Source organism: Anomalospiza imberbis, chromosome 2 (genome assembly GCF_031753505.1).
Source record: "Anomalospiza imberbis isolate Cuckoo-Finch-1a 21T00152 chromosome 2, ASM3175350v1, whole genome shotgun sequence".
Lineage (NCBI taxonomy): Eukaryota > Metazoa > Chordata > Aves > Passeriformes > Viduidae > Anomalospiza > Anomalospiza imberbis.
This window is the reverse complement of record NC_089682.1, coordinates 27,697,201-27,722,904: the sequence shown is the minus strand read 5'-3', so window position 1 is coordinate 27,722,904 and position 25,704 is coordinate 27,697,201. Positions and strand designations below refer to the sequence as shown.

Here is a 25,704-nt window from a genome sequence, read left to right as displayed (position 1 = left end):
TTCTGTACTCCTGTGAGCTTTTTATTTCTACTTTTCAACTTACATGAGCCAATGGCCCATGTTGACTGCCTCTCAAGAGCTGACAGAGAATGTCACAGTTCAGCATGATCTTCCCTTTCTTAAAACTGGGGCAAGGGCATATGTGGGTTCTCTTTGCATGTGTACCCTTATTCTCAGCTCTTAGAAACTCACTGTCCAGCATCATTTGGAGAGAGCAAAAGTGCAAGCACAGGAAAGCTGGTATGACTGTAGCTCTGCAGATGAGGTTTATAAGAGGCACGATGAAAATGGAGTCTCTCAAAGAACTAGCTGTCCCACATCTGAGAAAGGCCAATGCATGTTCAACAAGGTTTGGAAGGGAGGTGTGGCAAAAGATGGTCCTGACCAGCCTCTCACAGACATACCTCGGCTTGGTGCTTGCCCAGTGCTAGGCCCAGGGGTGGCAAGGAAAGGCTGCCAGGGAGGGTTAAAGGGACCACAGAGCTCACCTTCCCTAACCCTACCCCTGCTCTCTTCCCTTTCTCCATCGTGCAAGATGGTTTTTTACATCAGCTCTTTCTTTTCTTCCTGTTTCCCGTTGGTTCAATCTGATCCCGTTCCTTCCTGTTTCCCCTCATCCCCTTTTGTCTTCTCACCTCAATTTCACTTCCTAACCCTGCTTCCCTACCATGACACGACAATCAGTCTCCCTTGAGTCATCCTTACTTCCCCCCAACGTCCCCTATCACTCTGACGTCTTTCCCCCTTCCTCCCCCCAGCTCTGACGGACGCGGTCCTCTCACCCCACTGAACCCTCCTCCTTTATAAAGAGATTTTCCTCTTTTTAATCCACGAGACCCCCGTCGCAGCCTCAGCACTAGGCGCACCGTCGGCACCGCCGGGCGACACGACGCTTCCTTCGCTCCTTCCCTCCCCCGGGCGGGGACAAAGCCCCCGGCGACTCGGCCCCGACACCGCCCCGCGGGATGGGCGGCCGTGCCCCGCGGGCTGCGGGGCAGCGCGGCGGCGGAGCGCAGGTGGGCGGCGGGCGGCGAGCTCCTCTTCCTGCCCGACGGCGCGGCGGGCGGGCGGGCGGTGCTGGCGGGGCGCGGCCGCGCAAGGCGGCTCGGCGGAGCGCGGAGCCCCCGGGAGGTAGGGCTGGCTCGGGCGGCTGGCCCCGCCGGCGGAGCCGCGGAGCCGTCGGGAGCGCGGACGGGTCTGCCCGGCGCGGCTGTGCGAGAGCGAACGCGGAGCGGCGGGGCCAGGGTGGGGAGGGGGCTCCGGGAGAAGCTGGGTACGGGGCTGCCGCTGTCTGCGTCGCTCGGGAGTTTTTCCCCGCTGTAGTTCGTATACTTCAATATTTCTGCCTTCCGACAGCTTTTAAGCTTTCCGTTAGCTTCCCATATTGTGAGAGAACATGCTTCATGCTTCCCATTGTGAGAGAACACGTTTCATGCTGGACAGTTAAATGTTGCAAAAAAGAAATCGCAGATTTTAAAATATGGTATATGCTACAAGGAGGACAAGACTTGGCATTCCCATACAAACACTTTAAAGATGTGCTTTGTTGTTGTAGCTATTACTTATATGTAGTTCTAGTATTACTTAAGGCAGTTTTGTCTTCAAAATAGAGATTTTTGTAATAGTCCACATGGCCAAGATCTTCTATCTCTTGTACCAAACTAGTCTGTGACTGAAAAGTTCCCAGACATTGAGCTCTTGGTTATTCCAAAATAATTCAGTGTTCAATAACTGACTTCTCTAAGGATATTTTAGCTTTCACTCACGTCATTCATTCCCCTTTGTGTTCAGAGACTGTAACCACTGGTTGTTGCTCCACAGGCATTTAAATTGGCATGTGACATTAATCTCAATTACATCTGAAACTCTCATTTCATAAATTCACCGGAATAGTCTCTTGAAAAACCATCTGAGGGCTTTTGTACACTAATTCTAAAAAGCAGGCATGCTAAAAGCAGACCTATTATTGCATTCTCTCCAGAGGTCTTAATGAAATAGCGATAAAAGAAACAGTTGGGACTTCAACATGGCTTTCCATGTGGAGGGACTGGTGGCCATAGTTGTCTTCTACCTGGCAATCCTGGCAGTAGGGATATGGGCTGCTTGGAAAACCAAGAACACCAGCAACGGAGATCGCAGCGAAGCTATTATAGTCGGTGGAAGAGACATTGGTTTGCTAGTTGGTGGATTTACAATGACAGGTATGTAAAAGAGCACCTTATTGTTTCCTAGTCAGTGTATAACTCGTCAGTTTTCCATCTGAATGTATTGCAATCTGCATGTTGAGTAATGCAAAGTGGGGAAAATATATATACTTTTTATCCAGTTTTTTAATGAACAGCTAAATGTAACATCTGTATAAAAACAACATATATTTGTAAATCTTACAAGAACAATGTATTTTAACTAGTTTTCATATATTTTCATTCCATATTCATCTATAGATCAGATATTTTTGGGACAAAAGTATGGAATTAATATAGATTAATTAGAAAGTTTTAAAATAACTATTATAGTTTTTAAACCCATCCAAATTTGTGTGTTATTCTTGGGTTTCTTTAATCTGAGTGTAGGGAAAAAGATTGGTGGGAAGGGGAGGGTGTACAAAATAAATTAACTTTCTAAAAGAAAATTGGCATAACTCCAGACTTGTAACTGTACAGATTTCAGCAAACTTATTTTGTGGATTCTTTTAGCTTCTTTTTCAACAGTTGGACAAAATAATGCTTTACTCTCAATAGTACTATCAGTAGGAAAAAGGCTGGGTGAAGGAAGAGTTCTTCACTGATTTTGTAAACGGTGCTCTCTGACTCCCAGAGCCAGTCAAACCAGCCGTCTTACCTGGGTAAATAAGATATTCACAATACTGTCCAAAATCTCAAAAGTTCTATTATGGTATTGGAACGAAAATAGGAAGAGTGAATTTGCCCACCATTATATTAAGGCAAATTAATGTTTAGGCATGGGTTTTTGGTTTTTTTTTTTTTTTTTCTTAATTTAATCTAAATCCTATTCAGGCAAAGCCCTTTCAATTGTCAAATTGAATTTATCTGACTATATTTCTGTTTTGGTGTTTTGCCCTGTTCTGCTTTCACAATGATCTAATAAGGAAGAGCCAGGTAAAACTTGAGCCAAAACTCTGCGTTCTTTATTTGAGATAAATTCACATTCTTTTGCAGGGGCATTTTGCTCATTCAAAGACTGAATGTTTAGATATTGAGTAAAGAATGTTTGTAAAAGTCAATAAATTTGAATGCAGTCAGATGTTCTACTTTTTGCACTATGCTGTAATTTACTGTATCACACATCCATCAGCTACTGGTGTATAAGATATGATGAGAGTCTGCTCATAGTGAGAGCTGGTTAAACTGCATTCTGCTGAATGAAATGTTTTTAAGGGCACCGAAACCAGAATATTTTGCAGAAATGTTGGTTGCTACAAAACAAAAGCCATTAAATCAGGGGAATCGAGATAAAAAAGGCATTTCCCACAGAAGTGGCTATGAATAACAGCTTTGCATATAGAAGGTACAAATTCTGGTCTCCTTAATCCTATTTTTCAGGAATATTTTGTGTAGCAGCTGAAGCGCAGATGAGACATGAACTGCAATTTCCTATATCTCAGGCATGTTCTGTAGCCACCACAATGCACACCCGCACATGTTCATCGTGTATTGTGCAAGCTCTAGAGATGGCACAGTATCTCATCTTTGCAGCAGAATATCAGACTGATCCCAAAGCCTTAGTGTAGCTAAAACTGTCACAGATTTTATACTGTCAATGCTGACACTCTTTCTCCCCTATGCCTTCCTTAAATCTGGCAATTAAAGCTTGATATGGCAACTAACCTACCTTTCAGTTGTTGTGAACCACGCTTGGTGCATAAAGCAAGATCTGGGCACAAATCTGCTGAGCCAGGGGTTAGTCCGAGTTTTGTCTTGGTGAGGGTGTTTGGGGCACTTGATTTCTAAAGTCATAACAAAACAATTATGAAAGTAAGCTGATGAAAATCCACAATAATTTTTACAGGTTGGTAATTGTTACAAAATGGACACATTATTCAAGGGCATACTCGCTTTTTAAAAAATGGTCGATGCTGATTTTGCACCTCACAACCATGACTATTCGCAATACATGACTATTCCAACATCATCTTTATGTTTTTCAGGTTTAATTGTCTAAATATAAATTAGAAAGCAAAGCCTACCCCGCAACAGGAAAACAAGAATTGTTTTAAAGATCTTCAGAAAGGATATTGTTTTTATGTACATGAAGCACTTTGGGTAATAAAATAAGGCCTAATTCTCTCTTTTTTGCCTGAGTCAAACACTACAATGTTCCACGGGTATTGCCCATAAAAGTGGTAGAAGTTTCTAGGATTACTTAGTTGAGAGAATGACAGCACTTAGCCTATAAATTTGAAATAAAATTCAGAACATAAGCATGAAAGTCAAAATTCCACAGTAATTATAGCTGATTTTCTAAACATTGAAAAATCTTAAAGAACTACCTATGAATAACAGCTGTGGATATTTTTGGATATATGCTATGATCCTGAAGAAGAAAAAGCTGTATCAACCAGCTACTGAAATGCTGAACACAAAGCCTGTTGAAGGTTGAGTGTGTCTGCAAATAAGAAAACAGAAAGAGTGAAAAGGTTGAATTGTGGATGGATCACAGCAGCTTATATTAAAATGAAATAACACTGTACCATAGTAGACACATTCAATCTGTGTGTAATTTTTATATAATTATAGATAAAACGTTGCATTAAATACTAGCATTCCTTTTATTTGTGAATGATTTTTAAGTGATATCTGCAACAAAATTGAATTGAATTTGATTTTAGTGATTGAGTTTAAACCTCAAACGAAATAATTGAGATTACATAACTAAATGCTCACAAACATGACCCAAAAATTAATAATCTATTGATGTAATTTTTGCATTTTAGTTGGCTAGAGCTACATAACCCTTCCACATGAAAAAAAAAATTACACAATTCTATTTTATTCTAATCCTTGGATCAGAATTTTCATTTTGCAGAACTTGATGAGTTTATTAAATAATTTGAGTGCTCAGACAAGGAATTCTTCCTGAAGAAGTACCAAAAAATTTGGTTTCCTGGTATATATCACTATATATCAAGAACTCAGAGATCAACTTCTGTGTGTCTCACAGGAACTAGAAGAAAAATTGCACTCCTTGCCCTCAGTATTTGTCTGATCATTTTTTACAGTGCATGTTTTAAATGGATATTGGTATTTGCTGAAGTTTTTCGTTCTTCAGACAGCAGGCAAAGAGAAGATTAAAATAGATTACCACATTAATGCTTCCATAGATTATTAAATATTGTATTCCTTTTGGCTGATTTAGGTAAAAACAAAAAGAATTTCACCAAAAATAATGGTATTAAACTAACTTTAAATTGTGGCTTAGCAAATGAGGATCAGAAAATTAATATCTAAGGTTGAAATCTCATCCTATCTTATCCCTTTATTTCATTTCTAATGTATTTACTTGTGTCAGTGTACGTGCTGACTATCCATTCACCCCCTCAGAAAAAGACATAAAACACCTTCCTAGAGCTCTGTGGTCCTTCACAGGTGTTCCAGAACAGTCATGTACACAGAAAAATTGATTTGCAACAATTTTTCAAACACCAATCCAGAAATCAAGAAATAAAATTAAAAGTAAGGGCTAAATCCTTCATGCCACCTTACACAGCAATATCTGTCTGCAGGGCAGAGAGTAGAAGGTAATGACCCCTATAACATCACCCAGAAGGGAATTCACTTGATCTCCCCCAGAAGAAAATAAGGGAGCTAGGCATGGCATCCAAGTGCCCCTTGGGAAACACCAGACACCTCTGTAGCAACCCTTGGCAAATCAGTGCTAGAGCTGGAAGCCCCCTTCACCACAGCTGCAGCAATGTTGGACATTTGCCCTTGACTATGGGATATTCTTCCCACCTGTAACCAAGTGTATAATTAATGTAGAATTCATGCTTATGCATTTTCTGGGAAAAGAGACAAATAAGCTTCCCTTTCTAAATATTTACTTTTTGATATTGTATACAGGTGCTTATTCCATGAGATTATGCTGCTTGAGGCACGATAGGCAACACACATCCCGGGTAGTCACGGATTTTTCCCTAGAGAGTGGTGTCCCTCAGGGGTCCACGTCAGTACCAGTATTATTCAACATCTTTGTCAGGGCCGTGGACAATGGGATTGACGGCACCCTCAATCGAGGTTGCAGATGACACCATGATGAGTGCTGTGGTTGATACTCTAGAGGGAAGGGATCCCATTCAAAGGTACCTGGTCCAGTGAAAGAGGCCAAGTGTAAGATCCTCCACCTGGATCTGGGCAAACCCAAACATGGATACAGGGTGGGTGATGAGTGGATTAAGAGCAGCCCTGTTGAGAAAAACTTAGAATGACAGAATTGTAGAATCATCAGGAATGGAAGGGACCTTCAAGATCATCGAGTTCAACTGTCAAGCCAGCACTACCACTGTAACCCCTAAACCACATCACTCAGTGCCAGACGCAGACACCTCCTAATCGCATCCAGGGATGGTAACTCCACCACCTCCTTGGGAAAGATATTCCAATGCCTGACCACCCTAACAGTCAAAACTGTTTTTCTAACATATAATCTGAATCTCGCCTGTCTCAGCTTAAGACCATTTCCTCTTGTCCTTTTACTGCAGGCATGGTAGAAGAGACTGACCCCACATCACTACATCCTCCTATCAGGCGGCTGTAGAGAGCGATGAGGTCCTACACTTCTCAAGACTAAGCATACCCAGCTGCCTCAGTTGTTCCTCATCAGACATCTTTTCTAGATCTTTCACGACCCTTGTCACCCTTTGCTGGACACACTTCAGCATCAGTGTCCTTTTTAATGTGAGGGGCCCAGAACTGGATACAGTACTAGAGGTGCCGAGTACAAGGGGATGATGTCTTTCTTGGTACTGCTGGCTGCACTATTGCAGATGCAAACCAGGCTACCATTGGCCCTCTTGGCCACCTGGGCACATATTTGCTCATGTTCATCTGCTGTTGACCAGCACCCCCAGGTCCTTTTGTGCTGGACTGTTTTCCAGACACTCTGACCCCAGCCTGCAGCACTGCCTCGGGTTGTTGTGACCAAAGCCTAAGACTCAACACTTGGTCTTATTGAACCCCATGCAGCTGGCCTCAGCCCATCTCTCCAGCCTATCCATACCTTACACTCCTGCAGATCAACACTCTGACCCAACTTCGTGTTACCTGCAAATTTGCTAATGTGCCAATGATTACCCTCATCCAGATAAACAGTAAAGGTATCAAACAGGAATGGGCCCAACACTGATCTCTGGTACAGGCTGAGAGAGTTGGGGTTGTTGAGCCTGGAGAGGAGAAAGATCTGTGCAGACCTGATAGCAGCCTTATGGTACCTAAAGGGGATTTATAGAAAAGATGGGGATCAGGGTAGTGATAGGATGAGACGTAGAGGTAGGGAATTGAAGGGTAGGTTTAGATTATATATTAGGAAGAAATTCTTTACTGTGAGGATGGTGATGCACTGGAACAGGTTGCCCAGAGATGTTGTGGTTGCCCCATCCCTGGAAGTGTTTGAAGACAGGTTTGACAGGGCTTTGAGCAACCTGGTCTAGTGGGTGGCATCCCTGCCCATCACAGAGGGGTTATAAAGATTTTTAAGGTCCCTTTCAGTCTAAAGGATTCCATAATTCTAGAACTCTGGTAAACAAGTATCACACTCCCCTCTATCTTAATTCACACTGTAAAGAGTCACAAAATCCCAAATGTTTGACAAGTTTTTATGTAGATTATGTATCCTTTCTCTTCTCATTAAGAATCAGCCTTAATCCATCTTCCCCATGTGGCCCCATATAGGAATCACTCACCCCTTATCTCTGTAGTACACAATAGCTCTTGATAACCAAAAGTCTATTTGTAACAGGTCTCCTTGGGTCACTTCTTTTGTTGCAGTCTTTCTCTGCATGGGCACACCTCATAAAAGTCCATCATACCATTTCCAACAACAAAATAGTTCATTCCTGTGCTTCAAATTGCTGAAAGGGGAACAATTGCAATTCTCTGGTTGCTAGAGATCTTTGATTCTAAAGCCATAAGGTAATTCAGCCAAACACCCTCTAGTAGTACTTGAGAGATATCACAGTCAAGCAGAAAATAGTAGTTATTCAGCTCTTAATGAAATTTCTTAAGGAATTTTATTAAATTTCCTTAATTTGTTTTTCTCTCCAATTGTTTGTCTTAAACACAAAATCGAGTTTGCTTGTATGACGGTGGATGATGAGAAAATTCTGAGGAATGTTTAAGGAAAATACATTTCGAACTATTGTGACTTTTTACACAGAAACCCTAACTACTCTTACATAAAAAAGTAAAGGCTTCTGACACAAACCAAAACATCATTACAAAAATCTAGGACTTGCAATGATCTGTCTACCCTTGTTCAAACTGCAAACTTGGATTTCTAAAACTTTTTCATTATACATTAGAGATAATAAAAAAAATTTTGCATGGAATCTGGAAAGAGGAAGGGATGAACTTTTTTACTTGATTTGTTATGAAATATTTTTGCAGATGTAATCACAACACATTTCTCTGTTGGAGTTTTTCTCTCATATATACTGTTGATCCAAATTCTCAAATGTAGAAATTTCTCTTAAAGGCAGAGAATCAACTCATTAAGTGTCAGAGGTTGGTATATTAAAAATACTGAATTTTGGAGAGAGAGATAAAATCAAAAATATTGGAGATAGCACATATCCTTTATTGAATATGGCTCAAGGAAGCATAAAATAAATGAATTAAAGTTTAGAACTAATATGGCAACAAAAGCGTCACAACTCTATATGGAAATATTTTGCGAACTCAGAGTTTATTAGTATGCTTCATGTAGCAACAATTTAAAATTTAACAAGGTTTAAAAGGCTTAATGTGTTCATTAAACTTTTGCCTGATTTAATTGTTCTTCTTCAGACTCTCCCTTGTACCTCTCCTTCATTTGTACTAACACAAAAAAAATAGTAATCGTAAATAAGTAGTGGGGGACTGAACCTTTACATCTTCACTGACTATAAAGAGACTTAGACACTTTGATGATTACCTCAGGCCATTTGACTTCTTTTTTCATATGCTTAGGCTGTAAATTCAAATTAGGTCTGCCTTTAATAAAAGGATGCCATGCCTGGCACTTGTACTGTTCATAAAATAAAAAATAACCATATCATGCATAATGACTATTTTATTACACAGTGTGTGAGCTTTTCTTTCTTTGTGGATAGTAAAGACTTTTCCATCTCTTCCTTTCAGCCACATGGGTTGGAGGAGGTTACATCAATGGGACAGCAGAAGCTGTGTATGTCCCAGACTATGGTCTAGCTTGGGCCCAGGCTCCTATTGGATATTCCCTTAGCCTGGTTTTAGGTAAGCAAATGCTAAAACTAATAATCCCTCATTTTAAAGAGTTCTGATATCAGGTTCATTCTTTGAAAGAAAGAACTAGGGGCTGATAAAATGTTGCTGAGGTAAACTGGATCCCTTCTTCTGGTACATTTGGCTATTGGAAAAACAAAACAAAACAAAAAAAAATCTCTATAAATAGTTTGATATCTCAGGTCTTCTAAATTTCTTGCCAAGACCTATTTGATTATTACAACCATATTCTTTTTTTTTTTTTGGGGGGGGGGCAGAGGTGGGGGGGGGCGATGTGTTTAAATTGTCAATACCAAGTTTTATATATTCAAGTTCTCTTTAATTACCTATATGATCTGGAACATGACCCAGGTGCCCAGGTATCAGTACACCTATAAATCTTAGAATTAGACAAATATCCTTTTGGGTTAGGAAAGTGCTTATACTTTATAGGTCTCCACCAAGAATCTAGGTGACTTCTGATTTTGTGTAGGAAGTACATAGCACATATTTCCTCAGACTGGAAATTATTTCCTTCAAACTGAAACATGCAACCTCTTAAATATTGTACAAAACTCTAAATCACATGTCAGAATGCAAATGCAGAATCCTGATATATGCAGGGTCAGAGTGTAAAATACAGACAGCATTACAAGCTTTAATGCTGCAATAATGATGCAATTGTTTAAAAAGCATGTTGTAACAGAAAAAAAAAAGATACTGTGTTTTTCATATTTCCTTAAAGGGACTGATATACTCACCTTTCCAATATTACTTGACCTCTCAGTCTATTCTGAGGGTCCTCCTACCTAATCTGTCCCTTTGTTTCCTTTGGTTGCTTATCCAGATCCTCTTTCACATTTTATTTCTTCCTATACAAAATGTTTTCCTTCCTCTTTCTTTTTTCTCCTTGAAAATGCTTTCCAATGTCTTGTCCTAGTTATCCTCACTTCCCAGGCAGAAGCTTCCCACACTGTAGATGCAGGCCAGGTCCAGTTCTGACAGTGGTTGCCATCCCTGAGAACAGCTCTATCTGCTGTAAGGAAAACAGTGACTGTGGAAGTGTGCCTGGAGATGAGTTGGTGTCACGATCCATCGGTGTCATTAATGGGCTGTTAGGATTGGAGTCACAAGCATCCTCCTGGCTCTCAGCCTCTGCAGAATTGACACAAATTAACAATAGTCCAGAAGAGTTAGCCTCTCTGCTTGTTTTCAGCTGTTTATAGATACCCAGACTTGTTTTCCTGAAAATTATGATGACCACTGCAGAGAAAAGCAGTCCATATATGTAACCATATATCTCTCTGTGGATCATGGAGAGATATATGGAGAGAGGAATTTCTCTAGGCGTGATCTGTAAATGAAGGCTTGAGGGAAGGAATTTTTTTATCCTTCTCAAAAAACACAGAATTAAAATTATAAATACAAGGCTGTGAGAAATATTACTGCTTCAGACAGGAAGTATTTAAGATTGATGTAATCTTCCTGTTTGTTCTCCATACAATTTTATTTTCCTTATTTTTTCAAGCAATTTAGTTGTAAAAGTTTCAATACCTCCTATTTCCTTTGACAGGTGTTTGAGCATCCTAATAGATTATGTTTTTTTTTCTTCAATTGTCTTTTGCAATGATGGCATAACAAGTAGAATAGGAAAAGGATCCAGTACCAAACCAAAAATCACAAAAAAAAAAAAAAAAAAACCAAAAAAAACCCCCAAACTGAAGGGTTTCTGCATCTACCAGCCTAAGCCTAAACACAGCATTCATATAACCACTATAAATTGGGATGACAGTGTGTTACCCAGTACCTTTATTTCAGGGAACTTGATGAAATGAAGAAATATGAGTTATAAAAGGCAATACATAGAAGTCTGGAAAATCTTCTGCACAATACAATGAATAAATGACCTATCTTGTCATGGGCAACCTAATTAAAGGTTGCCAAATGCCATACAGTATATCTTATTGGGAACTGACCATGTTTTCAGTCCGTTATTATGCCTTATACAGCAGTTTTACTGTGGTGACTTGGTTATAGTAATGTGCAGATCTCAACTACACAGGTTTCCATACAAGGGCTCTTTCAGATAGGTCCTTTTTTTTCCCCAAGACAGAAAGAATTTGAGGAGGGGAGGCCTTTGCACATTTATGTACATATCCAGCTCATATACCAGCCAGGCAGAGCGGAATAGTGATATATCAAAAATCCTGAACATACATAAGTGAAATAACCATATGACAAATATTCATGGAATCTGATACTGGCAGAACTCAGAATGACCCCTAGGACCCCCTCTGACCTATCCTGCAGGTGTACTAAAGTTGTTTCAAACATACATAATAAATCTGAATTGTTCTGAAATAATCAGATTTGCTGTATGTGCACTAAACCACATGTGAAATTCTATTTCTGATTCAGGAATGTCAGATGGTTTTCCTTTTAGAGTAGGACTATGTAAAAATTCATGCTGGATTGTGGTCTAAGAATCAACAGGATTAGGTAGAAAAGCCATTCTCTTAGGCTAATCCAAAATTAGACATAACTCTGACAGTATTCATAATGGGAGATTACATAAACTGAGCCAGAAAAAAAATAAGAAAAAGCCTTATTTTAAATCATCAGACTATAGATACTAATGGAGTGTGTGTGTTTAAGTAATTCTGTAGACATATGTAAGAGTTTCCAGAGGGTATTTTACTTACAAACAAACAAACAGTACTGGTGACATTTTTGTACCCTTTACTGCCAATGAATGTTTTATCCCTTAATGGTAATGCATTTCTAAACTGCAGCTGGTGTCTTACACAGCTTTTTCTTTTCAGGTGGCCTTTTTTTTGCAAAACCCATGCGATCCAAAGGCTATGTGACAATGCTGGACCCCTTTCAGCAGATCTATGGAAAAAGGATGGGAGGACTACTGTTTATTCCAGCTTTAATGGGAGAAATGTTTTGGGCTGCTGCCATCTTCTCTGCCTTAGGTAATGAATAAGCAGTATGAATATTAATGTATTACAGGTAGAAATTATTAAGAATATCATAAATGCATTAAAATTCTAGCTGCAAATGGTGGCTGTTTAAGCCGAGTGTTTCGGACTGTGACATTACTAAAACCCATGCTAACTAGCAAATAAGTCTGGTAATGCTAACCCTTTATTATTTTGATAAAGGAAAGACATGCAAACTACCTATTCATTTTCACATACATTTAAGTTATCCCTCTTCAAAGAGTATGAAAGGATTTAGGAACAAATTTCTGTTAATAGTGAAGGTAACATAAGTGATTGCAAGTACCCCTTTTGTGTCAAATCTGAACCAGCTTTTCTTTTAGATTCTGGGATAAGAGAAGCCAGTCAAAATTTCCCTTAATGATATGTAACAGCATTTCCAATGCACCTAAACAAAATAATCCTTTGCATCTAGGAGATTTACATATACAGACCATTCCATAACACAAACAATAGAAGTAAACCAGACACTGATCAATAAATTGAAGAATTCTTCAATTCTAAATGGCTTTCTTCTTGACAAAAAGAAGAAAATACTCAAGAAAGGATTTGGAGAATTAGCGAAACTATGACTCAATAGAAAATCACTCAACTACTCATCCAGTCCTGAAAAAAAACAGCTTCCAGGGTTTTTAATTATATTTCAGGCCTGAATTTAGCAAGCCCTTTAAGAATAGAGAAAGCCCTTGAGTTGAAGCACCAGTAATTGACTTTTACCAACTAATCATACTAATAATGCACACGCATGTGGTAATGCCTTCTAGCATAAGCTATTTTAAACAAAAATAAACTTTGAAGGTACTCTCCAACTGTGCTCTGATGAACTGCAAAGCAATGGGGAACTTGTTTACCACAATTTCATCACAAAATCCTTAAAAGACTAAGAAAAAACTTCATGCTGAGGTGATAGGAGTTGAATAACTTGAAGAACACTCAGAGTATTTGCAATATTTTTATTAAGGACAAGCCATTCTCTTTTATTTCAACACAAGTGGTGTGAATACCCTTCTAGATTTATAGAACAGCCAACAGTTAAAGACTATCAATGATTATAAAGGTCATTGAAGATTTTGATTTTAACTATTCTGTGAGTAATCTAGTTCCTTTTTCACACCTATTCTCACTGATGAATGTTTAATCTCAGTATTCTTCACTACTTGCTCTTCATCAATACTCCTTGCTTGGCAGGGTTGTAGATGAGAAACAATGGTCTTTAAGCTGTGGAAGAGGTCTGAGCTTGTAATTCTTAAACATATGAATTTTGAAGCCTCATTGCAAGCAAAAGCCACCAGCAAAAGCCACATCTGTCAGCTCCCAGAAGCTCTTATATATCACATATCATATTGTCTTGTAGGGCGAAAACTCTTCCAAATATGAGCTCCAGAATATCCATCTTAGCAAGCACTAAAAGTAGTTGCAAGATGTTTCATTGAAATCATCCTAATTAGAAGGAGAGGCATTTTTTTAAACACGTTCTTAAAACATTGCAATCGTTTGAAATAGCTAATACATCCAAGGGAAGTGTATAACCATCCTGATGGCTGCTGGAGGGGCAGTGCAGGAGGACACAAGCTATTCAAGAGGTTTCTTGAGTGGACTGGCAAGAACTTCTTGACAAAAATGATCAGGGAGCTGTTGTAGGGAGGTTGAACCCATTACTTACACACAAGGAAGAACAAGTCAGGTTATAAAGGTCAAAGGCATATTTGGCTGCAATATGCATGAGATGGTGGAGCTCATGGTCCTGAGAAGGGCTAGCAAGGAAAGTATCACTACTGCAACCATAGACTTAGAAGAGTAGAGCTGGGCCTCTTCCAACATTCTGCTTGGAAGAATCCCATGGGAGACTGGAGTCCCGGTGTCCAGAAGGGCTGGTTGATATTCAGAGCTCACCTTCTCCATGTTCAAGAACAGTTCATCCTAACAAAAGGGAAAATGTGGACTGCTGTTGAACGGGATGGGGCACCTAGTGGTAAAAGATGTGGAAAAAGCTGAGGTATTCAGTGCCTTTTCTGCTTAATTCTTTGCTGGTAAGATCAGTTTTTAGGAATCTCAGGACCCTGAGAAGCCTGGGAATGTCTAGTGCAAGGAAGACTAGCTGGAAGACAAGAAAATGAGGAAACTTTAAAATACACTGGACAGACACAGTTTCATGGGTCCTCAGGGGTTGCATGCTGCAGGTGCTGGGGCAGCTGGCTGGTAGCATTGCAGGGGCATTCTCAGTATGCTTCTGAAGACTGTGGCAGTCAGGGATGGGCATAGCTGGTTTTCACAGACAGAACAAAAGAGTGTAGTCTTTACAGACCTTGAGAAACATAAGGAAATGCTGTTGAGACACCTCTCTCCTCCGTTTCCTAAGAACCTTGCAAATGACACATGCTACACTTAGACCAACAGGAGCAATTCTTTTCCCATGCCCTTCAAAGGTGCAGAAAGGGTGTGCAGAATATAGAGGTAACAGCACTATAGTGTCAGACCAAAACCAATATATGCGACTTAACAGAGGTGGGGTTCTCATCAGACATGCTGTGATATACACACTAACACACAGTGCTTTTGTTTTCCCCTTAGGTGCGACTATAAGTGTGATCATTGACATTAATATGAATATTTCAGTCATTATTTCTGCCCTGATTGCCACTATGTACACACTTGTGGGTGGAGTTTATTCTGTGGCCTACACTGACGTAGTTCAGCTCTTCTGCATCTTCCTGGGACTGGTAAGTTTGGCTTTTTTCACCCTATTTTGTAAAGGATTTTGTCCTGAACAGCTAGAAGGGCCAAGCATGTCCTGGGGTGTACCAGGCCCAGCATTGCTAACCAGTCAGACTCACAGAGTGCTGACTTTAAAAGAGTCTGCATTTGCATCAATGTACAGCCTGTACTTTGGAAATAGTGCTGTCCAAGAAGTCTAATTCTTTGGCTTTTTTCCAGCCAGTCTGGCAGTCCAACCACTCTTACAATTTTCCTCTTGGGTATACTTCTGTCTCAGAATAGGACTGGTGCTGATTCCTTCCCTGTCTGTAGGACTGTGACTCAGGCACTGGAAGGAGGCATCAGACATAGGAAGCTGCTGGTAAATAAATTCTGTCATTGGACCTGCAGAGTTGATACTTTACTGCTTCTCTTTTCTGTGGTTGTCACCTACACAGCTTAGTTAACCTCCTGTTAACTTAGTTAACCTCCTTGGTTTTTCTGTCATTTCCCTCCACCACCTCTGGAGACCATAATACAGGAAGTCTCGCCAGATGTCTTGGCTGTTTCAGTGTGGAAGTGTGAATATCCCTCATCAGCTATCAATGATATGCTAGTGGCTAGCCTTTTATTTTCTGTTGTTCTTTAAGCCCCATATTGAAAAACATCAATGTGACAGGGTCCAGATCACAAGGGCGCAATCAAAGAAGATGCTGGCTTTGTTTGCCAATGGCAGTAATAGACTGTCACAGGTGTGCAGAGAAGTGTGATATGCTAAAATAAATGGAGTGGCTCAAGATGAAGGAATCAAAGGGCATCTTGGGGGCCTGGTGCTCTTTCTCTGCTTTCAACGGAGTTCTTGTGCAGCTCTAGGGAAAAGCCAGTGCTTACACAGGTGGCCATTAACCATCTCTCTGTGTGTGCTTACTCTGTGGCTTCTTACTGTGAGGACTATGGCCTTTAAGTGATTTAATGGAAATGGTGCTGAATAGCCTGAAAAAGCAAATCCAAGTTCCAACTGGCCACCTCAAATGAAAAGTTATTCCAGACTTTCTTCCCTCATATCTTTGTTCTTCATCTGAACAGTGGGGAAAATACTGTCTCTTTCCCTAACATAAATGTTAATATTTGTGAAACATTAAGTTTCTACAGATGGCATGCATAACAGAAATTCCCAAAACTGGAGATAAATCAAAGTACAGAAATTGTCTTCCAGAGTGATCCACTCATGAACCACTAGAGAGCCTGATCCCACAGGAATAACATAAAAATTAGCATGAACCTGATGGGGGGCTTGGAAGCAAATGAAGGTTGTACAGAAGTTTTCTAAATTATTAGATCTATAGCTTTATAGTGTTTTGTTTAATTCAGAGTGGGCTCTTTATGTAATTTCCCATCTGAAATAAACAGCAAAAGGCTGAAGAACTCATATTCATGAACTCAACAGTGTCATCAGTGAGGCTGAAGAGTCAGTATCTAAATGGTCATGTTCTAGGGAGGCAGGTTTGGATCAGATGGGACACTCTCACAGTAGATGTCACAGCAGAGGAGAGCACAGATTCAATTATCCCAGCTCCTCCTCCAGACTCTGGAGCAGTTTTTACTCCCAGTGTCACAGAGCTTTGCTGCTCCTTCCTCTAATGTCTGGTGGTCCAGGAAAGAGTGTAAACAATATATGAGGAGGTTAGGTAAACTAGGACAAAGTTGTATAAATGTGTCTTTGCTTCTGCTTTTGCAGTTTGCATTTATTAATTCTTTGCTCACACTCTCCAGGATACATGTGATCTATCCACTACCAAGCCCTCTGGATTTCAGAGATGTTCCACCTGCACATAACCTGATTTTTTGCAAATCATCTTGATAATTTTGTATTCAATCTTATTCAACCAAGCAAGAATAAGAAAACTAGATAAGTGTTAATATTTAAGTTTCACAGATTTAGAATATCTTCTTTAGACCTGAGCACATTGTTTCTCTTTGGTTACAGGGAATCAGTGTCCCTTTTGCCATGTCCCATCCTGCAGTAACAGACATTGGGCTCACAGCTGTGCACCAGGTGTACCAAGCACCTTGGCTTGGAACTATCAACTCACTTGACATTTACACATGGTTGGACAATTTCTTTTTACTGGTAAGTGGTGATTTGTATGAAGGAGTGAAGCATTTAAGCACTTACACCATGTTACTGTGACAGCTGAAAATGATAGAGTCTAGTTAAGAGCTTCTAACAAACTGAAAACTTTTACCCTCTTGACTCCTGCTTGATATTTCTGCACATTTGAATGATTTCAGTGACATATCAGCCAGCTTTGCCAGGAATGCAATTTAAATATTATCAGGCTGAAAGAGCTGACATGTTAAAATTAAATAAAAGTGTGCAGCTAATGCTCAACTGATGTCATTGTTGGCAGAGGAATTCATATATTGCAGAAGGCAATAAAGACATTATACAAATGATTAAATATGCCTTAGGTATAGTGGAAGAAAAACTGCGCAGAGATGGATGGCAGGATGGATAAATTCATACATGCACACATGCCAGAATGAACCAAGGTCTTTCATTATTTAATACCTATATTACACATGGGATCAGTGGTTATTAAGTATTTTCCATTAGAGGATCTAGAAACACATGCTAACGTTTTCCATTCTCAGTGTCCCTATGCAAATTTACACTGGTTTTACTATCATGTTTTACTTTGGGATTACATTTTCTGGCTTTTTTTAAAATCCTCTCAGCCAAAAATCTTCAGGGTTTTTTTATAATTGGTCTATTAAAAGATGTTATTTTATTCAGCATTCTCTCAGAGACCTAAATTATGACATTAGCTCAAGTGGCTGTATTCTCTCCTGTAAGCCCAAAGGTTTCACTTCTGCTGTTGACCAAAGGAAAGTTCTGACATTGCCAAATTATGACACACTTTCTTTTCATCTTGTCTATTTCATTATAGCTCAAGAAATTTACACATTCTTGGAAAGCTTTGATAAAGGAACATTATTATCAAGGCGGCAAAGAAAAACAGTCATAAATAGCAAGTCGAAACCAGACTTGTCTGTGAAACATTAATTTAGTCCCTATGTGTGCATGAAGCTATATGAAACACCTGCATACACACTTTCTGGTCCAAATGCCTCATGCCTCATTTAGTCTATAGAACTAGCTTATGAAATTTGCTTGGCTTTTTTCCATGCTGTTTAGAAACAGACATTTGGTTACTTAGTGGAAACTATTCAAATCCTGCTCTCAAGACAGAATTGTTAGCACTCGAGTTTTCAACCTTTGGTAATACTCTTCTGTATGACTATTTTGTCATATTTTGAAGAAATAATTTTAAGTCCAATCAGGATCCTCAGTTACATATCCAAATAAAAGAGAAGGGTTTTCACCATAAATCAAAACTTTTCCTTTTTTTGCCTGTGTCTTCTACCAATTTCTATTGGTATTGTATTTGCTTAAGGCAGTGGGAGAATAATTTTTCAGATTCCTGAGTTAAATGTATACAGTATGTCTCACCTTCTGTAAATGACTACACGCATTCACAAAGGAAGATAAAATCTTACTCTGATATCATGTCAGAGTCTAATCTAATTTTAGTAGAAGAGGAGTATTGGAGGGCAAATTCTTCAAATATGAAATATGAAAATATTACTTTCCATAAAGTTTTATCAAGTCAAAAGACTTGGGGATTACAGAGACTATTAAAGTGAAAAGTGTTAATGCTAATTTTATGAGAAAATAACCTGTCTAAAAGAATGGGATTTAAGCAACTTACACAGATTTAACATTGCTTATGGGAATGAATGTTGCAGTTATTACTGGCTGGATGATATTCAATAAATAAATTAAAAAGCAGCAATATGGCTTTCAGCATTCAAGAGATCCTTGTACATGTTCTCTGTATGGTGATAGTAAAATGATTCAGCTACCCCCCAGTCACAGCATGCTGTTGTGTTTGCAGACATTAGGAGGAATTCCATGGCAAGCATATTTCCAGAGAGTTCTTTCCTCGTCTTCTGCCACATACGCTCAAGTTCTGTCATTCCTGGCTGCTTTTGGCTGTCTTGTGATGGCTATTCCTGCAGTACTAATTGGTGCAATTGGAGCATCTACAGGTACATGATTAAAAATAAGTAGTACAATAAATGTAAAATGAATAGTGGAACAAGTGTGTGAAAATAAATCTTGTGTTAGATATAGGTGACATATAGGTTAAATAACCAGGTGGCATCATTTTTCAACTCATGACTCCTTCAACAGAAGACTACACAGAAAAATAATGTTACAGAATATTTCTCCCAAAGGAAATTGCTCCTACCACAGTGGATGAAATGAAATAATTTTGTACATTCTAGGTACTTACAGACACAACACTTCTATTCAATGTTTGTGTTAGATTCTGGTACTTTTATTTGGTTGTTACAATAATAATAATGGGGAATGGCTGAGGGAGCTGTGGTTATTTAGCCTGGAGAAAAATAGACTGAGGGAAGACATTTTGCTCTCTACAACTACCTGAAAGGAGGCTGTAGCAAGGTGCATCTCCCACATAACAAGCAACAGGACAAGAAGAAATGGACTCAAGCTGCAGCAGGGGAGGTTTAGAATGGATATTAGGAAAAATGTGTTCACCAAAAGGTTTGTAAAGAACTGGAACAGGCTACCCAGGGAAGTTGTGGATTCTCCATCCTTGGAGCTGTTTAAAATATGTGTAGATGTGGCTTTTGGGTTTATTGATGGGCTTGGCAGTGCTGGGCTAATGGTTCAACACAAAGATTGTAAAGGTGTTTTCCAACCTAAATGATTCTTGGATTTATCAGAAATTTCTTATCTTGACCAATATATCCTTGCCAAGGCTTTTTTGGTCATAGTGAAAGTGATCCCCATCACAGTGATTGTGTAGTAAAACTGCTAAAAATATTCTATTAGAAATGTTTACATTGCTTTTAGCCCCATTTGTAATCCAAAAGAGTAAACGTCACAAAAAAACTTGGATCCCAGACTTATTTTATTGAATAAAACTACATTTATGAGCATTTTAAAGTTTATTTTAGAGACAAGGAAAAATGCTGAACAGAACCAAATCTGCCTAACAGAAACTAGTGTGACACTGCCGCTCTGAAATGCCATCAGTCTGGCCCTAGTAACAGTTTTTTCATTGAATGTGCATGAAAATGTGGTAATATGAATACTTGCTACACATGAAGTCAAGAGGTGCTGTGACTGCTAATGTTACTGATAACATACTGGTGTCCATATTGCAGCTTGGAACCAGACTGAATACGGTGTCCCTGACCCCAAGAGCAAAAAAGAAGCAGATATGATTTTACCTATCGTGCTGCAGTACCTTTGCCCAGTCTACATCTCATTCTTTGGCCTCGGTGCCGTATCTGCTGCTGTGATGTCCTCAGCTGACTCCTCAATTTTATCAGCAAGCTCTATGTTTGCTCGGAACATTTACCAGCTTGCCTTCCGCCAAAATGTGAGACAATGTTTTCGTTTTTACTTTTAGAGAAAATTTTAGCTGAGACCTTCACTAGGTGATACATAGACTATAATTTCATAATGAAACACCTCTTTCATGTTCCTGCCTATAACTAGAAAAAGAATTTAATTGCTAACAGTATGTTGAACAAACTGAAAATTATAAAAATAATTATGGTTGTGACTGATGACAAAATTGAAAAAGCTGGCTTGGCGAGGGCAGCTGTCAAGAGTTCTCATGGAACTGCAATTTATCCAAACAGCTAATTAGTGTTGCTACAAGTTCCACTTAAATTCTTCACAAAATGAGACATTTTTCTAATCTTTCATTTATTGTGAAATCATTTGGCAACAGAATGGTCTAATGACTTGGAGTTTTTCTTAGGAAACAGAGAAGAAGAAATTCTGATGCTGACAGGTTTTTTTCTCTTTGACTCATCATCAAGCTTTTTGCTGTGTTCAAAGAGTAATGGCTTTGGGAATGGCAACCATAACCCCTAGGGTTTTTTTCTCTGAGCTTGAGATTTAGATAGAGTTATTAGTTTGTAATTGTTATTGAATGAATCATGCAAAGCTTTCTTTTACAATTCGGTATTTCTATTATATTGACTGTATGTAAGTGTAGGCATACATGTAGAGACATAAAAAAACACCTAACACTGCCCTTTTTTTGCAGGCTTCAGACAGGGAAATTGTGTGGGTCATAAGAATCACTATTCTTCTGTTTGGAGCATCAGCAACAGCAATGGCACTGCTGGCTTCATCAGTGTACGGCCTCTGGTACCTCAGCTCTGACCTCATTTATATCATCATATTTCCCCAGCTTCTCTGTGTGTTATTTATTAAAGGAACCAACACCTACGGTGCCATTGCAGGATACCTGTTTGGCCTTGTCCTCAGAATAACTGGAGGAGAACCGTACCTCTACCTTCAGCCCTTGATCTTCTACCCTGGCTGGTATCAAGATGATAACAACCTCTATATCCAGAGATTCCCATTTAAAACACTTGCTATGCTCACCTCCTTCTTTACTAATGTCATAGTCTCCTACTTAGCCAAATATTTATTTGAAAGTGGGACTTTGCCACCAAAGCTGGACTTCCTTGATGCTGTTGTTGCCAGATACAGTAGAGAACACATGGACAAAGCGACTCTTGTAAAAAGTGACAATATTGTATTGAATGAACTTGCACCTGTGAATCCACGACACAGTCTAACTTTGAGCTCAACTTTCACAAACAAGGAAGCCTTCAACTATGTTGATTCAAGTCCAGAACTATCCAACACTGAAGATAATTAAAAAATCTTGTAGCCACAGGCAAAACAACGAGAAGCAGGATATTCTACAAAGAATAGTAAGAAGCATTTTATCAGAAGAAAAGCAAGAATTGGCAATAAAATGCCGCTGCACATTCTTTAAGTTGTTTCTAGGAGCAGGAGCATCCCATGGGAGGAACTCTTTTCTGCTATTACCTAATATGTTGGATTAGACCACAGAGCGTTTACTAAAGTATATGCTCAAGCCCATTCCTTCCATCCAGAGCTATATACTATACCATTAAAAAAATATTTAAAATTCAAAATATATGTAGAAGAAAATGTGCAACAATTCTTAGCTAGGATATCATATGAAGAGATTATAATACAGTAAGTCTGAAGTATTATCACTCAGCATTTTATTGGCATTAAGTGAAAATATATTGCCACAGCTATAAGTGATTTATTACTAAAGAGCTAGTTGCTTGAGCAAAGACAGATAGAGAAATTCCCTGGGGTTTTGGTCTGGTAATTTTTTTCCTCATAAAGAAATTTAATTGATACAATCTAGTACTTTATTATTTATATGAGATAGCAAAATGTACAAATAGTAATAAATTCCTTATAGGAGTGCTAATGGTGATATATTAATTTTTAAAAGTTAAAATTAAATCACCAATTTAAAATTATGTTATAGCTGATATAAGGCAACCTTAAGCAAAATATGTTAATATGGGAGTTCTCTTTCTGTGGTTAGTGAATGTCACCAAAATTCTTAGAGCAATAACTGGAATTGAAATTCAGCTTGTGAAAAATGGCTTTTATAGAAAAACTGAAACTAAATATAATTTTTTGGTGTTGGGTGAAGATCTATCTTGACTTATCATCAAAATGAACACAAGCAAAGCAGTCTGACACCAAGCAACTTCACCAATGGAATAAGTATTGAAAAGTAAAGAGAATCAAGAAGGCTTGAAAAGAGAGATGAGAGGGTTTTCCTTGCAGAAAATTCCCAATTTTCACTTACTAAAAAAAGCTATTCTTAAAGATGCTGAAAAGTCTTTTGGCTTGGTCATGCTGGAATTACTCTGAAAAACCCAGATTTTCCACAGAAAATCACATTTCCTCAAAAATTTCTCAAAAAGCCAGGCTTGCTGTACAGCTTTCCACATCTCTAAGTGTTTGCCTCTGAAAGCAGCTTGGAGAGGAACTGAAAGGAATGCTGAACCCACAAACATAGTGAGAGGCACAGTGGTGTCTTCCACTAAGTGCTGAACTCCTCCATTGATCCCTGTCCTCTTGACCGTCACAGTGAGCCTGCAGAGCAGCAGCAGAGGCCAGGTGCAGACAAGACATAGCTCACAAATGGCAATGCTGGCCAGAAGCAGCAAAGTGGGGAGAGGAGACCTCTGCTGACTTTGCCCGGGCCAGCAGGAATGCGCAATGTTGTTTCCACTTGCCCACGGCCAAGATGATTGTGTCTGTCCCCATTGGTATGTGCCTTTCTCAGCGCAAGCTCTAGTAGCTACATTTCTCTACAATTAAAAGTTATGCTCCAATAATTCTTTTTAAAATCTGTGTATGACGCAAAATGTGCAGTTGAAATCCAAATATCCTCCTGTTGCTGGTCACCAGTGAAATTTCTTTTTTTAACACAGCATGAGGAGTTATGCTGGAGGATAGGAGATGTAAGAATAGGTTTTGCTGCTAAAGGAAGAAGCCATCAACTTGTGCATGCATTGTTGACATAAGCTTTCACAAGGTTGAATCCTTAGATACGTTTTGCTCCTTTTGTGGAGTCTTAACAGCAAACATATATGTTTAACATGTAGAGAAAATTAATTTCAGAGATGTTGGGGTTTTTTTCTTCTTACACTGCATTTAAAAATAACATTGCAACTCATTTCTGAATATGCACTGTGACCTGCAGTACTACTGTACTTACCAATATGGAGTGTGCTCTGGGTGGAGGGAATCAAAACCAGGATCTGCACTAAAAACTCAGCCAGTATAGCAAAGAAATTAAAAATTCCTGCGAGATGAGTTAATGGGCCACCAATGAAATTCAGGGTGCTGAGTATCACAAAACAAACAGGAGCCCAGCAGTCTTAATTCCCCCATGAACCACAGAAGAGAGATAAGGAATTAGACTTTATAGAAAAAAGAGGGGAAGAACAGAGGCACTGCTGAATTATTTTCCATTTTCAGCCCAAATCCACTAGTCTGAATCCCTTCTTATGGGAAAATATCAAGTTACAGTTTTACCTGCTTAGATAGCCAATGCCTTATGCTGCTGTTCCAAATTAAGTTAGAGGATTCCATTTTACAGTCACCTGTAGGCCTTCCTAAAAACTTTTCTCTTACCTCAGTTTTGTCCAGGAATTGCTAGAATTTCACTATGAAATGCTGCATAGTGACCAGATGCTTTGAATACAGCAACATTTTGATACTATTTATTTCAAAATGCCCAGCTATGGGAAAAAAAAAAAAAGAAAAGAGAAGAGGATTGATCTGGAATAATTTAAGATATTTTGATTGAAAAATAAAAATATTTTTCTTTTGTATTCCATTGTTGCCATAAAAATGTAAATGGTTTTAAAATGCTTAAAAAAAAGGTAGGTGAAAAAATTAGTGTTAGTCCAAAAATTTCAAACCAGATGTTTTCAACATTATCAGAATATTTTGCACTTTCTCTCCTATAGAATTTTTTTTTTAATTGATGTGATTTTATGCAGTATTCCTGCTTAGATGGACTACAGAAGCCAAACCAAACACCCCCATGCAAAGTCTGTTCACAGGTTTTATTGCCTTAGCTCAGCTGGCTCAGCTGTCCTACCATTAAATTTGTACAGAGCTGTTTATATAACCAAAGGCCAAATCTGTGATTGATAGCTGTGGAGAAAAAAAAACAAAACAAAAACAAAAACAAAAACAAAAACAAAAATGAACAAAAACCAAAACAAGCAAACAAAAACTCTGTTACTTCCACAAGTAAAATGCCAACAGGATGTGATTCTTTAAGCAGATTTTATTTTCAGAGGAATTATCAGTCTTTCTCCCCTTTTGCAATTTGTGGACAGTAGTACAGTGCAGTAAATTGGATTTATAATCAGTGAAGCAAACAGCTCATTTTCAGACACTGAGGTTATTGTTTCTGAGCCTACAATTTTAAGATAAAATATTCATGACACAATCATACATTTTACTTTCATATTCTGAACATTTGTGAATAACATTTATTTGACAGGTTTTTTTTTCCCCTCCTTTGCATGAGATGTGTTCATAAAATCAAGGTTGATAACATAGCTGACATGTCAAACAAGTTCATCTCTACTTGTCCAAATGGGATGGTATACGTATTATAAACAAACCATGCTTTTGTGAACCTGAACTGAATGTAAACATTAAGTGAATCAAATAAAGTCAGATTTAGTCTTTTATTTTCATATAGTACAAGAATTTAGGATTTCGAATAGAAGTATCATAGGAAAAAACTGTTATTCATTTTTCCTTCTGCCCTGCAAGTGTACTGGTCAAGTTACATGTGCAGTTAGTAAGTTATTGTAAGTCTGCTATTAATCAGGGCAGTATTTGTGGATGTAGTTTAAAAAAAAGTATATTTTTGTCTGTGTCAGAAATGCTATATTAAGACTATACTTAACAAAGCAGATAGGAAGCATAATATAGATATATATGTTTTAACTTCATTTGTATTGTATTCAATGATGTCCATGCATTTCAGGAAAACACTGTCTGGTTTTGGGTCTGTTTTGTCCATGTATTAAAAATAAAGACGTTTATTTTATTATCA

The 25,704-nt window shown here is 38.7% G+C and overlaps 1 protein-coding gene and 1 long non-coding RNA gene across 2 annotated transcripts; one reads left to right on the top strand and one right to left on the bottom strand.

The window, feature by feature from the left end:
* Nucleotides 1–893: 893 nt before the first annotated feature.
* SLC5A7 (solute carrier family 5 member 7) lies at nt 894–25,704 on the top strand. Its single transcript, XM_068180278.1, has 9 exons — nt 894–1,016; nt 1,982–2,201; nt 9,354–9,467; nt 12,278–12,433; nt 15,032–15,180; nt 17,142–17,285; nt 19,114–19,267; nt 20,417–20,634; nt 21,313–25,704. The coding sequence occupies exons 2-9, from the start codon at nt 2,027–2,029 to the stop codon at nt 21,934–21,936; spliced, it is 1,734 nt and encodes a 577-aa protein (XP_068036379.1). The 5' UTR covers nt 894–1,016; nt 1,982–2,026; the 3' UTR covers nt 21,937–25,704.
* LOC137468487 (uncharacterized) lies at nt 20,606–24,372 on the bottom strand. The gene is made up of 3 exons (XR_010995966.1): nt 24,258–24,372; nt 21,830–21,979; nt 20,606–20,743 (listed from the first exon to the last, which is right to left on the bottom strand). It is a non-coding gene; the product is annotated as an uncharacterized lncRNA (long non-coding RNA).